Source organism: Stegastes partitus, unplaced genomic scaffold (genome assembly GCF_000690725.1).
Source record: "Stegastes partitus isolate 25-593 unplaced genomic scaffold, Stegastes_partitus-1.0.2 Scaffold1055, whole genome shotgun sequence".
NCBI classification, from domain to species: domain Eukaryota; kingdom Metazoa; phylum Chordata; class Actinopteri; family Pomacentridae; genus Stegastes; species Stegastes partitus.
Genome location: NW_007578786.1, coordinates 105092 through 120158, shown reverse-complemented (window position 1 = coordinate 120158; position 15067 = coordinate 105092). Strand labels below are relative to the sequence as shown.

The 15067-nt window shown below is 44.3% G+C and overlaps 2 protein-coding genes across 2 annotated transcripts in view; one reads left to right on the top strand and one right to left on the bottom strand.

Annotated features, from left to right (window-relative positions):
- LOC103367495 (proteoglycan 4) overlaps positions 1-5802 on the top strand; it is a 9377-nt gene extending 3575 nt beyond the window's left edge. Inside the window, exons 10-16 of the mRNA XM_008295528.1 lie at positions 7-61; positions 565-651; positions 2386-2522; positions 2677-2833; positions 2916-3023; positions 3436-3564; positions 5016-5802. Of these exons, the coding sequence (XP_008293750.1) occupies positions 7-61; positions 565-651; positions 2386-2522; positions 2677-2833; positions 2916-3023; positions 3436-3564; positions 5016-5125 (783 nt within the window). The 3' untranslated portion in view covers positions 5126-5802. The remainder of the gene's footprint in view (positions 1-6; positions 62-564; positions 652-2385; positions 2523-2676; positions 2834-2915; positions 3024-3435; positions 3565-5015) is intronic.
- tprb (translocated promoter region b, nuclear basket protein) overlaps positions 5159-15067 on the bottom strand; it is a 25204-nt gene continuing 15295 nt past the window's right edge. Inside the window, exons 36-51 of the mRNA XM_008295522.1 lie at positions 14672-14868; positions 14140-14430; positions 13637-13791; positions 13441-13521; positions 12758-12946; positions 12493-12648; positions 9996-10089; positions 8435-8595; positions 8266-8325; positions 8060-8151; positions 7714-7823; positions 7386-7484; positions 7028-7184; positions 6322-6443; positions 6116-6211; positions 5159-5436 (exon numbers count right to left, since the gene is read on the bottom strand). Coding sequence (XP_008293744.1) covers positions 5393-5436; positions 6116-6211; positions 6322-6443; positions 7028-7184; positions 7386-7484; positions 7714-7823; positions 8060-8151; positions 8266-8325; positions 8435-8595; positions 9996-10089; positions 12493-12648; positions 12758-12946; positions 13441-13521; positions 13637-13791; positions 14140-14430; positions 14672-14868 — 2104 coding nt within the window. The 3' untranslated portion in view covers positions 5159-5392. The remainder of the gene's footprint in view (positions 5437-6115; positions 6212-6321; positions 6444-7027; positions 7185-7385; positions 7485-7713; positions 7824-8059; positions 8152-8265; positions 8326-8434; positions 8596-9995; positions 10090-12492; positions 12649-12757; positions 12947-13440; positions 13522-13636; positions 13792-14139; positions 14431-14671; positions 14869-15067) is intronic.

Below are 15067 nucleotides of genomic sequence, written 5' to 3'. Positions count from 1 at the left end.
ACTAAGCCTCTGGATGTTGAGCAAACCTCCAACATGGATGACACCAGAGGTTACCAAGGAGGTGAGACGTGTTCTTATCATCAGCTCAGATCTTTAATGCATCATTCATACAAAAGAAATTACTTCTAAGATAAATTATGTGAATGGGAGAGAGGGGAAACTTCAATGTGAGTGTGAAATTTTCCATTCTGTGGGCTCCTCAGAAATCTAATTTATTTTATGTGGCTGACATCGCTGCAGAGACGAAGGCGTCCAGATTCAGTCGGCCTGGTTTTATGAGTTCAGGTGTTTTCCTATTATGCCACTGGGTGAACAGAGCAATGATACGTGACAGAGACGGCAGCTTTCTCACACTGTAAATGAATGTAGGAGTCCTTTGAAATTGGAACTCAGCTCAGGTACTTTAAAGAACGGAAAAAAAAAGAAAAAAAAACAGTTGACAACAGAGGAAAAGTCCCCGCGACTCCTGGAGCGGAAAATTACCCAGAAAACCAGCCGCATGTTTTTTGATTACTCGCTTATCCAAACAGATATTTTCCTCTAAAATGTGCTTCTTCTTCCCAGATGACAGCAACGATACCAACCTGTGCAGCGGGCGGCCGGTCGGCGCCGTCACCACCCTGAGGAACGGCACCACGGTGGTGTTCAGAGGTCAGCGGCAGGCAGCCACACATTTACATGGAAAATACACATATTTACATATTTTAAAGGAAGATGGAAACAGTTTTTACTCCACTACATTACCAACAACTACAGTGACTCGTTGTTCTGTGACATTAGGAACACATGACATTATATTAGCTGGTATTCTTTCCACTAAAAGAGTTTTTATTTAAACATTTTAAAGAGGTTCGATTATACAACACAGACGCTTTAATGTCGCAACTGTGAATTTATGCAGAATTGTTTTGTATTTTTTCCTACCTCATTAATAAAATTAAGGCGGCTGTGGCTCAGGTGGTTGCGCGGGTTGTCCTCTAATGAAATAAAAAATACTTTATTTATCTAATTTAATTGCGAGGTTGGTGGTTCGATCCCCTCCACAGTGGAAGTGTCCTTGGGTAAGACACTGAACCCAAACATTGTTCCCAATGGCAGGCAGCAGCTTGCATGGCAGCTCATTGGTGTGTGAATGTGATCAACTCTCAGATGTACGTCGCTTTGGATGAAAGCGTCTCTGCTAAATGAAATTGTAAATTCATCATTGTACTTTACCAAGTACATTAGATTCATCTCATGACCCTTTGAGGGGACCAGGCCCCTAGTTTGGGAACCTCTGCATCATATTATAAATAGTTTTTAAAAAATGGCTCCACCTTGAGCAGCTGTAATAATTAAATGTTGCTCACGTCGTACTTCACCTTCATTTCAGTTTTAAATACAGAACGTAGTATTTTTACGCTGTTGGATTTTTACTTGAGTAAAGTATCCGAATACTTCCAGCACTCCAATACTGCAAAAAGTACAACAACTAGGAATGTATGTAACCTTGAAAAATATGACACATTTCAGTAGTGTGATGGTAATCCATCGGCTGACAGGCTGATGCAGACACACCAGCTTTATATACTCATGAGGCGTCAACCGTTACGGTGTTTTAGGGCTGATACAGATTATTAGTAATCAATAAGACCGATAACACATATGACATATGCATCTTGTTATCGGGCTGCATTGGTAGCACTGTTGCCTCACAGCTAGAAGGTCGCTGGTTCGTGTCCCGGTGAGGACACCCGGGATCTTTCTGTGTGGAGTCTCCATGTTCTCCCCGTGCAGCGTGGGTTCTCTCCGGGTTCTCCGGCTTCCTCCCACAGTCCAGAAACATGCTGAGGTTAATTGGTGATTGTAAATTGTCCGTAGGTGTGAATGTGAGTGTGCTTGGTTGTCTGTCTCTAAGTGTAGCCCTGTGATAGGCTGGTTACCTGTCCAGGTGAACCTGCCTTCACCCTGAGTCAGCTGGGATAGACTCCAGCCCCCCATGACCCTGGTGAGGATTAAGGTGTAGAGATGATGGATTGATGGATCTAGTTGTCAGCATTTGCAATTTTGTTTAAATCAAGCACCTTTTGGGCGCCGCTACAGCTCACCTGGTTGAGCTGGCGTCCCATGTTCAGGGCCTGTAGTCCCTGATGCAGCGGTCATGGGTTCGAGTCCCGCTCATGACCCTTTGCTGCAGTTCCTTCCCCCATTCTTCTCCCCCACTCTCCTGTGTCTCTCTCTGTCTTATCTAATAAAGAAATATCTTTAAATCAAGTACCTTTTATTTATTTTACAGAGAATTGGTTTTAAAAAACTAATGATCGTTGGAAAAATGCTGATATCGGATCTGTAAATCAGCCCAGCTGATATCTGGCAGATCCCTAACGCTGATGTTATTTTTCTCAGGTCACTACTTCTGGTATCTGGACAGAAACAGGGTACCAGGTCCGGCTCAAGGCATCACACAGGTGTGGGGCGTCCCGTCCCCCGTCGACACCGTGTTCACTCGCTGCAACTGTCAGGGAAAGACGTACATTTTCAAGGTAAACCGACTTATTGCATCCTGTCAAATCTGACTTTGACTGATTCCGTGTATGTGTGAACCCTGGTGGGTCTTCTCTGATGAAATATGTTTCTGCAGCAGGTGTGTTAAAGTTGGCTGAAGTTGAAATGTTCTGCTCTGCTTCATGCTCACAGGGAAACCAGTACTGGAGGTTTGAGAACGATGCTCTGGACGTTGGCTATCCCAAAGCTGTGTCGACAGGCTTTGATGGGCTGCGAGGCCACATCACAGCTGCTCTGTCCGTCCCTCAGCACCGCAGCAGGAGAGAGTCCGTGTACTTCTTCAAGAGAGGTGATGAAATAAAAAAATAAAATAGTTGGATTGTTGAATTTCTGTTAAAGACTAACTATGATCTGGATTCTGGTTCTTTCAGGCGGATATGTCCAGAAGTATTCATACCAGTTTGGTACCAGTCCAACATGTAGCAGGAAACCTCAATATGCCATTTACACAGTCCGCAACCGAGTGGCCCGGCAAGCAGGTAATTTAAGACGAGAAGCTTGTGTTTCAGATTGTTTCGTGCGGTTAAAACCCTGATTGGTTCGACCTTTATGAGCGTAGTGAGTGTGCTGGAGGAGCTCTGGGACAGATTGGCTGACATGTGTTCTGTTTGACTTGCAACACATGCAGTTCCCTGAAAAAGTGAGTCACGGTTTGGTGGAGGGACGAGGGCACCGCTGGCAAATAACAAGTGGAAACAAACGGCCTGTGTGCGGTTCATGGCAGCGCCTCTGCTCAGGAGTTGTCAGAAAACATAGAAAACAACACAATCTAGTACATTTTGTCTAAACGTTCCAGCTCAGAGAAAACGAGCAGAACAGGGTGAATCCTTCCATCGCTGACATCCGGTCTGGTTTGGACGCAGCTTTAACACTTGATTGTTTTGCTTCCAGTGTCTGTCCTAGAACCAGCCATCAACATCCGGACGTCCTGGAGAGGCTTCCCCTCCACCATCACGGCCGCCGTGTCCATCCCAAACAACCAAGAACCGGAGGGATACAAATACTACGTCATCTCAAGAAGTAAGCCATCAATACTCACATCTAACCTCCCCTTTATCAACAGATTTGTTTCGATCAATGTGTTTGATAAGTGGCCCAGTTTTAATCAATACGTTCAGCACTTAACAACTGAAGAAAATCTGTTCTTCCTATTAAGCACTAAATTAACATCTTATATCAATTAACAGTCGTCCTCACATGTATTCATATGCTCTCATTAAAGAAGGAAAAAAACGGCTTCAGTCACTGAAACAAGTTGAAATTGACAAAAGTAATAAAAAAAAAAGAAAGAAATGAAATCATGACGTTGCTTTTGAATTGTGGTTTAACAGAAATATATAAAACAAACCAGCATGATGGGACCCGTAAACTAATATTTAGCTGAACAACCCTTTGAGCCAATCACTGCCATCAGGTGTTTCCTGTAACTCAGACTTGTGCACCTGTTGACAGGTGTTCTGGACCACTGCTCATCAGCAAAGCACTCTCATTGGTCCACGACAGTTTTTAATTTGTTTTTTTTATTATTCTTTTCAACCACAATTCAAAAGCAACATCTTCTTTCAATAAATTATAATTTAGCAAATGTTTATTTATTATTACTTTGTTCAGTTTCTCATTATTTGCGTGACTATTGTGAATTTTGCCTTTTCTTTATTGGAAGGAGATGAATAGATTTGAGGACAGCTGTACATACTTTGACTCGGGTTTCCTCAACAGAGCAGTAAAATGGGAGTTTCTGTCATTTTACTATCGCTGCTTTGTCATCACTGTCAGTTTAGGGTAGATTTAGTTTTACTGATCCTGGATGATTTTCCACACATGCTGGTTTGAAACGTGCAACACACACACACACACACAGAAAAATTCAATTTCCAGGCCTGAAATAAAAGCTAAAGAGGTGTTTAACTGGAGATCGTGGTTTCTCTTCACTCCTTTGTTCATAAAATGTCCTCGGTCAGTTCCAAAAGTACAAAGCGTCCTCTTGTCCGTCCTCATTCACATCACGCCTGAAACGAGGACCATGTGTGTGTGAGGGTGGGACACTGGACACATGTAAAGCTCATTAAGGGTGGGGTCCATTCATTCACCTACTGCTTACGTTTCTGATAGAGCACAGCCGGTACGAGGTTCCACAAAGGTTCAGACCACAGTAAAAGGTTCCATGTCAGTGATGATACCGATAGTTTGGAAATAACTAGTTCCTGAGTCAAAGGAAAGAAACAAATCACTCAGTTTAAAGCCAGCAGTGTGTCAGGAGGGTTCAGCGTCTCGCCATGTACGTCACTCACAGAACACAACCTGCTGCGGCCCAGAGATGCCCGAGAGGACGTCTTAAAAACTTAAAAGGCATGAATGTAGGAAACAGACTGTTTTGTGCCAGGTTCATGTTGACTAGAACGGAAACTGCGTGAAAAACACATTCATGAATGTAAACGTTACACAAACGTCTCCTTCTGCTTCTTTTGCAGCAAAAACCTACAACGTGAGGATGAGCGGCGAGCGTCCCGTCCTGGCTGCTCCCAAAGCCAACGCCCCGCCTCAGGCCAACGACGTCTTCAAGTGTCCAAAGAAAGTGTGACCGAAAAACAAACATCCACCTTTCACACCAACGTCGTTACAGTTCTTAATTTTATTATATTCTTCATAAAACACGCTGCTTCAGCTTGGACTGTAATTACAAAAAGGTACGTTCCAAGGACGTTAGAAAACAAACCACAGCAACAGAAAAGAAAACAACGAGCTTCAGAACAAGTGAACATTATCAAGATTGAAGAGTCTAAACGAGCTGATGTGAAATGTGTCTGGCGGGAATGATGAGCTGTCACGTCTTCTGATTGGTGCTTCTTCATCTTGCGAACCGTCGTGGACCTCGAGAAGGAAAGGCCTGACCTGTTGAGGTGGAAAACACATTCTTAGAGGAGTCTGCTATACTGATGTAAAAATTCTGTACAGCAAATGTATGAATGTACGATGATGTTTACGGTTTCTCTTGTTATCATTAAAAACTGAACTATAAGGGACAACGTGCACTCAGTTGTTTTCTTTAAAACAATCAACACGAAAGTCGTCAGTGAACATTTGAGAATCAGAAAACACGAGTATATATATCTGTGAAGAACACGTTGCACAGAGAGATAAATCAGTTTTAGATGATTTAGTGCGACAACTAGAAAAGAAAAAAAGAGAAACATCTCTAAAGCTGTTTATACATTGCAGATGAAACCCATAACTTCACAGTAAAGACGGAGTGTTGAGGGGGATTGTGTGGAAGACGGCGTTTTATTTTGAAGAACCTTCACAGATATTCTAAACGTCTGGTATGTGGTTGGTTTTAATGTGAAAACACAAACAGCACCGTCCCAGTCTGCTGCTGTGTTTTCTTCACTTCTTGATGGACATGAACAGCCGTTACCTCCAGCGTGCTTTGCTGTCAGTAATTAAAGTCTGAGCCGTTCTGACCACCTCAACCAGTGCACAAAGTGGTTCTGAGCCTCGTTTCTCACGGACCCGATCAGCGCCACAGATCAGATTTACAACCACAAATAATCTGTCTTCTTTCAAACGGTACCTCCTCTCTTCATGCGGCCCGGCCGGTGGTCCGGCCAGCGCTGCAGCTGTCTGCTGGGTCCGGGTCGAGACGGTTTGGGTGGAGCGCTGCTTGTATCTACAACAACAACAACACAGATAAACACTCCCTGTTATGAAGCAAAACTAAAATGTGATGACGGACATTCAGAGCAAGTGAAGCTGCCCAATCAGGAGGCTCCGCTGTACCTGCAGAGCTGGAGGAAGGCTCCTGGCTGGTGGAGGGGAGGCTGGCCTTGTCTGACGGCTGGCTCGGCTCCTCCATGTCTGCCTGAGACACCACAGGATCCAGCGACGCCTCAGCACTGGGCCTGAGCAGACAAAACGCATCATGTTGTCATTCATACTCTAGGTCAGTGGGTCTCAAACTGGGGGTCAGGACCCCCATGGGGGTCCTAAGAAAACTTCAGGGGGTCGCCAGATCAAGCCTACATTTATCAAATAAATGTGTATCAGGGCCGTCAAAATCAAAAGTGTGTACTTCATCCCAGTCCTTTTTCGAACTTGTTAATATTATGATTTGATTATGCGATGTTATTTTTTTGTTTTTGCTCTTTTTAAATTATTTTCTTTTGTTTTTAGATTCTTTTTCTCTTTCATTTGTTCAAAATAAATTCAATTCATCCATTCAAAAGAAAATGTCTGTGTTCATGTAAAGAGATGAATCTGTGGATTTAACACATTAATTTTTAACACTGCTCTCGGTAACCTTTACAACCTCTTCCTGTATATCTGATGGAGCTGCTGGTATCAACAGTGGAAGGAAAGCGTCACATTTCCTCACAACCAGCAGTAAATACTAAAAGCTTGTTGACTTTAGAGCCAGAAGTGTGAACTCCATCAGCACCAAAGAAACCCAACGTACTGACAGCCTGCTGAGAGGAGTGAGACCCACCTATCAGTGTCTGGCTCCAGGAAGACGTCGTCTCTCTCCTCCCCTGTACCGGCGGCTCCTGGCACCACCAGGCCCGGCGTGGACGTGCTCACCATGGGAACCGACTGGGAGGCGTGCTCTGTGGTGTCGGACTGAGCCACCTCTGAGAAGACGGTTACTGGAAGAGAAGAGCCAGAAACCCAAATATGTTCACTATGTTTTGTTTTGAGAGAAACGGGGACTTTTCCAAATGTGAAAGTCTTCCCCCAGTTTGCTGTGTGCAGAGAAAGCAGATGGCGCCGAGTGTGTTGATAAACAGAGTGGGTGTGCTGATAAGGAGATAACTGGGTAGCAGACTGACAGGGGGGCGGACAGATACCTGGTGCTGCCACTTGTAGGGGCGTCGTGGGAACGCTGCGCCCACCAGACTCCTCCTCATGAGTTGCTATGAACAAAGGACTTTCATACATCCCAAGACCTGAAGGGAAGAAAACATTTTGGTGCATTATGGTTGTGTAACGGTTAAGGTGCAGACCGCAAAACCACAACATCCATGGTTTGGTCCCGTGTTGCAGCAACCAGAACACCCTCTCTGCTTCCTGTCTATCTTTATATAAGGGTCCTGTCTAATGAGGGCAAAAATACCCCAAAAACAACAACAACAAACGTCAGGTTTTCAGTTCCAGTTTCACAGGCTGGTGTATCACCTCCTTGCGAGGCGAGCTGTCCCAGGTCCGAGTGCGAGGAGGAGCTGGTCTGTGGCACGTCCTCTGAAGGAACGAACCTGAAGCGAGGCACTCCGGCCACTTGGGGAGAACTGACAAACAGAAGAGACACAGATGACTCACATGTTCGTAGGGTGAGATAATCCCAAAAAAGTTCAGTCTTTATGTTTTTATACACAAATTTGAAAATGACTTAATGACAAAATGTTCCATTCCTTGTTTTTTTAAAGAAGAATTAAGCTACTTGCAGCTCTGCCAGTATGAACATGATTTATAAATCTGTGGGCTCTTTTTTTCCCCTCTTTCTTCAGAGAGGCTGCGTACTTACTGGATGGCCTGGTCGAAACCATCAGAGCGGTGAGGCACCACCAGTGTGGGGGTGCTGGGAACCATCCTGTCATCCTCGTCAAAGAAGTGCTGCTGCAGAGGGAGAGAGGGCAGAGGAGGGTCACAGACAGAAACACCAGAGTATAACGCTGGCACTTACATTTGTATAAAGAACGTAAATAGCAGAAATAAGCAGATGTGACTTACGGCGCTGCCCGGCATCCCTGGAGTTAGTCTGCCCACCGACTGCCGACGAACAGGGATACGCTGTGAAGACGATGTTACACAACAGGTTAAAAATCACATCAACAGACATTTCCACACACATCTGGAAAAAGTAGCAGTAACTATGAAAACCAGAAGACGACTCTTCTACCTGAACCTGGGCAGGAGCCCCCAGTTCTGAGGTTGGGGCGGCGTGGATGTTCAGGCGGGGCGGCAGCTGATGCATCGGTCTCCGTGGTGACTGGGGCATGCGTGTGCCGGAGCTTGTGATTGGTTGTTCGGTGGAGAAGGCCTCCATAGCGCTGCCGTCAACTACAACAATAATAAAAGGTTCACATGAACAGAGGAAGACAAACACACTCGTCCAGCACGATAAGAAGTGTGAACAAAACTACTCATCAAAGGCCTCGTCCACATGCAGCAGGTGTCTCACAAAACAAAGATGTGTTTCTACGATTCGTCCTGTCATCCAGACGAAAACGCAGATTTACGACATTAAAAACGATTCTTTCAAAAACCTCCGACCAAAGTGAAGATCTGTGAATCCTCCGTTCATGCGTCTGCATGTGGACGTCAATAACCGGGTTTTAGGTTTTGAAACGTCTCTGCCTGCGACTAAATATGTTCTTAGATCCCGACCTGTGTTCACATTTGGAAACAGCGTGGACGCCCTCAGAACCGTGTTGTCTCTGGTCCAGGCCCAGATACCGCTCCACGTACAAGAACACAGACATAGGACGGCGTTAAAGACGGTTATTTTCCGCCACCTTGCCGTTCCACGTCCGAGGCGTGTTCTCTGTCAAAGACACTGACGCCGGTTTTGGGTCAGACCGGGACGCACTGCCAGCTGGTGGGAGAACTTTGAGAAATCGTGCTGCTGGATGAATGGCGTGAAAACTTCCGTACGTCCCGGCTGTCACTCCTGTCGCCGGAGTTATTACATCCTGACGTAGAATATGAATGTGCTTAACTGATGCGGCTAGGTGTGGATGAATTCTTTTGTAAAAACGAGGTGGTGTGTACCTAAGTTTTTTCTAGACGGAGGGAGCAGGATATTCGGTTTTACAAAAAACCCTGCTACGTGTGGACGAGGACTAAAACTCAAGAGTCTGGAAAGATTTTAAAACAGCAAAACTAACACATGAACTATTTCCTGCAAGTATAAACAAGTTGTTAAAAGTGGGAGAAAGTCTAGGATTAGAGGGAAGACGAGCACTGGACATAAAAAAAGTGAATTTACGGATAAGTCTGAACAAAAAAAATCCTATATAAATGTAGAATATCTAAACTACTTCTAGAGTTCTACACTCTAGAAGAAGCACATTAGTATTAACATGGTAGAAAACAAGCCTGTTGCATAGTTTTCCACTATTAGAAGTACCTATTTGCTGCCCATTAGTTCTATATATTAATTAATGTTATCTTTCCTATTGGAACCAACACCCTGCGTTCTTCTAACCACTCACGTTTGAGACCCGTGTGACTTCACAGGGCTCCGACATACACAACATAACTTGAATCATTTTGTATTTTTAAGGTGAAGCCTCTGTTGTTTCGACACTCCCTTCCCCTTCAGACAGACAACAACACATGACATCTTTCCCAGTCGTCGTAAAGTGTCAGATAACTAATTGGACGGCGGGACGGTTTGTGAGCGCATGTGGAGAGTCTGAGGTAGATCTACGTATGTGACGGGGTTTCCTGGATCTTACAGCTGGGTGTCTGGGAATCCGCCGGCCTCTGGGTGGAGTCAGACGCCCCCAAACTCTCCTCTGTCTCGGTGCCCGGGTCGGTTACGTCAGCGCCCTGAGAAAGGGAAGAACAAAAGAAAATAATAAAGTCAGACGAGTGGCTAAAGACAAGAAAGGCCCGGACAGAATTTTTAAAAGTTTTGACAGGGTGAGAGAACAAAAAGGAAAATGAGAATATGAGGTATAATGGATCAGGATAAGGGATGCTTCCCACACACTGGAACTGCCAGGATACACTGGCAGAGCAAGACACACACATTATGATTCATTTTCTCCCCATAGTGAACAAAGACGCCCTTTACAAAAGGCAAAAACAAACGTACACTTTGATTGGTATGGGACTACAATGTCGAGGACCCACACAGGCAACAGACAAACTTTATATTCACAGACGTAATCATCAGTTTGTCTAATTAAAGCTTTTGTTTTTCATAATTAATTACATTTTACAGGCATTTTAAGCTCAAAGCTCAGGAGTTGTGATTTTTTTTTAGATGATCTGTAGTGTTGTTTTTAAACTGAGCTTTTAAAGCTGCTAATGAGCAAAGTCAGTTGGGAATCATTATCCATCACCCAAAAATAGATGCTGGGTTTGTACAATAATAATACTATCTTACTTTCTTTCCCAGGATTAGGGCAGTTTCTACCTTGATTAAAAAGATAAAAAAAACAAAAAAACAAAATAACCTGGCAGAGAATGAATTATTAAAGAAGCAGGCAGACAAGTAAAAAATAAAGCCCCTAAATATGATCGCCGTGTTAAAACAGCACCACAGTGTGTCCTCTAAAGAGAGCACAGCGCTGGTTGGATGACAGCTTCACGCAACACTTGAGCAGATTTGTCAGCGAACTGCCTGTAAATCAAATTCACCAGGAATAGCAACACATTCATTGACTCTGTTGCACCTCCTAAGTGTCATCTTCTTTCCTGACCCTGCTTTTGGGAAGTACAGACCAGCTCACACATTTAATTGAGGTTTAAATCTGATTCTATATGGAACCCAAAATTTGAGTTGTATATCAGTGCAGCCTTTTTTAAAAAAAGTTTAATAAGCATGTTTCACTATAGAGACGCTGTGTTTCATTATTCATCATCTCTGATTTATATCGTCTTTTTTTAACGTGAGGCCCAAATAAAAAATCAGCAAAAAATGAGAAAAACTAAAGTAAAACTAAAACTGGTTATCACCTGGAAACACAAAATGCCTGGTATTCAGAGGGGACAACAGCGGTCTAACAAGACGCTCATTCATTCTGAACACAATGTTTGGTATCAGACTTCTTGGAGTAGCTGTTGGATCACGGGATGCACTGAACAGAACAGACCATTCATGTCGATGCACTCGTCTTCCTGGAACGGGCAGCGGTTGTCTGTTGGCTACAGCATGCTAGTAGGGTGAGCCTTTAACGCTGGGCAGGAGGGCCGAACAATTAGTCCAACTATAATCAGATTTGCAATATGGACAACGTCTGTAATTGCATGAAGGTAAAATGTGTATACTGACAGGGACAAAATATCAACAAAAAGTTCTATTTTTTAAGATGAGGAGTAAGAAAAAACAAAACAAAAAAACTCTGGCTCTGAATGTTGACATTTTGACTCTTATACAGAGACGCCCCGGCCTGTAAATCAGATTCTCCAGCGAACGACACTTACTCAGTACAGACCAGAAGAAAAATGAAAGAATTAATTTTCTCCCCCAGTGGAAAAAGAAATACATAAACTACCATTTCCAGTAAAATTGTGATTCAAACTGCAATCACAATAAATGTCAAAGTAATTGTAATGTCATTTTTCTTGCGAATCAACTAACCCTCCCGTGCACACACTGTGGGACACATCTCACCTTTTATTAATCTTTTCCTAAGACTGCTGCATGAAACACAGCAGGAAAAACACATCTAATGCCAGTTTACTGGCACGATGACTTCAAAACAGAGTCACGTACTCAATGTTGTGCATCGTTGCCCCTCTGGTGACACCTACAGTTTCTACTCAGCTGCTTGGTAACAAAAAAAAATTGCCTTCAAAAGTAATTCATTTAATATTCAACGTCCAAACCACACAAACAAACGCCGGGCCGAGGTTTATGGACGCCTCACTTCAAACACATTCTAACCTTTCAACTTTACGCACATGCGGACTACCAGTAAAAGAAAATTAACTGTCTCTTTGCAGACGTTGGCTCATCCCACTGCATATGTAGAACCAAGACAAGAGTAAAATGTAAACAAGAAACATCAACACGGGCAGACAGAACGTTACGACACGGGTGACTGTGAAATGAGACGGTGTGGAAAAACTGAGCGTGTGAGCTGGAAACGGAGTGTAAATCTCAAAGTGAAAGCGTGGGAAGGGTTAACGTGGTGTACAGGATATGAAGGCTGCATGAGCAACCAGTTACAAAAAGGTCAGACTTGTTACTGCGAGTGCATTTTGCATCTTAGGTAATCCAACCTCTGTATCGTCTCCTTCGTAGGCCTCGTTGCCGTCTCCGCTCCCCTCGTTGCTGTCCTCTCCTTCCTCCCCCATTCCTCCATCGTCCTCCTCCTCATCTTCCTCGTCCTCCTCCTCCTCCTCTTCGTCGTCCTCTTCTTCCTCCTCATCGTAGTCCTACAGCAAACAGCGGTCAAAACAAAGAATTTTTAAAGGGACGCATTTTCACCACATTTAATGCCAGGTTATATACGGCCTTTTAAAACGCACGACACAAACTCTGTACCTGCTCTTCTTCCTCTTCGTCCTCCTCCTCCTGGTCCTCGTCACTCTCTGTGTCTGTCACTATGACGATGACTTCATGATCCAGCTGGTGAATGGAGTCGCTCTGGGACAGGGTAACCTCCTGCTCCATCGCAACAGACTGAGAGGTTGAAGCTTCATCTACTTCCTCCAACGCTGGGAACTCCTCCGTCTGCAGCAGGCACAACATGCATTCATGTCGACTACTCTGATAAAAGCGGCGTCCTAAATGACTCGTTAAACCATCATTACGAGTACATTTGTTTCCTCAGCTTCATGGTACATATTTAGCTGTATTCGGCTGCTTTATGTTAAAAAGACAAAGACCTGTGGCAGGCCAGAGCTCCTCCAGCAGGTCACACAATCCCTGAGATTAAGATTCAAAAAACGTGCAGGATGTTTATAAATAGATTCATCAAATATGCTAACTTTGACAGATAATCTACGTTTCATCTGAAAACAATACGGTTAAAAGGAAAAGCAAAGGTAGTAATGACAACTAGGGAAGTTTATTGCAGGTTTATGACCCGACTGATAACCTGCTTTGATGTGTTTGTTTGGTCACCAGAAAATATCATTAGAATAATTCGATTTTAGAAGGATGACGTACATAAGTAAGAACACATTCAATAGTATTTCTAATTATTTCTGCTGGATTATGCTGACCTGGCTTGCTTCTGCACCGTCCTGACTGTCTGTTGGCACCACTCCTTCAGCCTCAGCGCTGTCCTCAGCCAGCACCTCCTCCTAGGAAGGAGGCCACATGACAATCAGAGCTGGACCAACAACTTTCATCATAATTAAAAATAACAGAAACACTTGTGCTCTTGCAGATTTTCATGCGGTCTCCCCTCTTCCTCACCTCTGGACCCACTCTCTGGATGATGCGTAACTTCTTTGGTATCGGAGCCCTGGAGGTGTCCTCCTGCGTGGCCTCGGTGTCGGTGACCACCGTGTTGCTCTCCTCCTCTTCACGAGGCCTCTTGGTCATCGCAGAGGTTCCTGGTGTTGCTGAAACTGGAGGTACAGCTAATATTTAGCAATATCACTGAGGGTAAACATATTATTTTAAAAACGTACCATGAATAATTTGTGGTTTAATCAAAACATTTTTAATGAATTAACTGCATGTTTGGCTCATAGTTGAAAATAGTTAAACAACAACTTGGGTCTTAATCCAGGTGTTACATCAGATATTATTACCTCTTTATAATGTGTGATGTAATTTTGGACACTGAAGGTATTGTTTAGGCTCTTTCTTGACCTCTTTAAACACCCCTGTACTGTGCACATCCTACATTTGTCCAAATTAAAAATCATATTACTACTGTATATATAATAATCTCAGCTTTCTGTGTTTCTCACCGGTGCCAAACACAGAGGAGGTGGAGGACGTTGAAGGCCATTCCACCTGCGAGCTAGGTGTTGCCTCGATCACCACAGGCGGTGGCTCCTGATTGGCTGGCTCGGTGTGGGTCACACTCTGCTGCTGTGTTGGCTGAACAAATGCCGTGGCCTGTGTCTGGGTCTGCTGCACAGTCAGCATGGGGCTAGCTAGCGTGGTCTGGACGTTGGGGCTGGAGGAGCGCACTGAGCCACTGGCACTGCCGTACACGGTGACATGCTCCACCGGTGGGCCGTCAGTTGACTGCATGGCTGTTGAAAAGGTACAGTTAAAAAAAGATTCACTAATGCTAAACCAAAATCAGAAATAGTGTAAACTGTACCATCCTTTATTCACTGAACCACATTTAAAACATGAAGGTATGCTTCAGGGAATAGTCACAATCACATGGAAACACCTTTTGTTACTTGAAATTCATCTCTCGCAGTATTAATCTGCTCGTTTCCCCATTTTGGAAGAAGGTTGTGCCTGAAACTTTGCAATTTCACCCACCTTCCTGGGTCTCCACCTGTGTGGTCGGCATGACGGTAGCGGTGGGTGTTGGGGTGGGTACAGTAGCCGGAGTGATCATTGGCCTGATGCTTGCTCTCGGTGTGGGTTTGTTTCCTGGGTTGACGGGCTGTTTGCTGGCTGTAGCTACTACAGGTGTCGGTTTAATGTTGGCAGTTGGAGGCTCAGAGGTGCTGGCACTGACAGAGACGAGGACAAAGGACACGTTAAGGATGCATCACACACCGTGCACTCTTGCAGTATGTACAGTCTGCGGTTGCAAATTTCGGACCTCACACGGATGTCCTCAGGAGCATCCAAACAGACCCTTGCTGACGTGTGCAGATAACAAATTTTACATCATGCAGATACTTGCAGACACATGAAAAGCATCAAAAA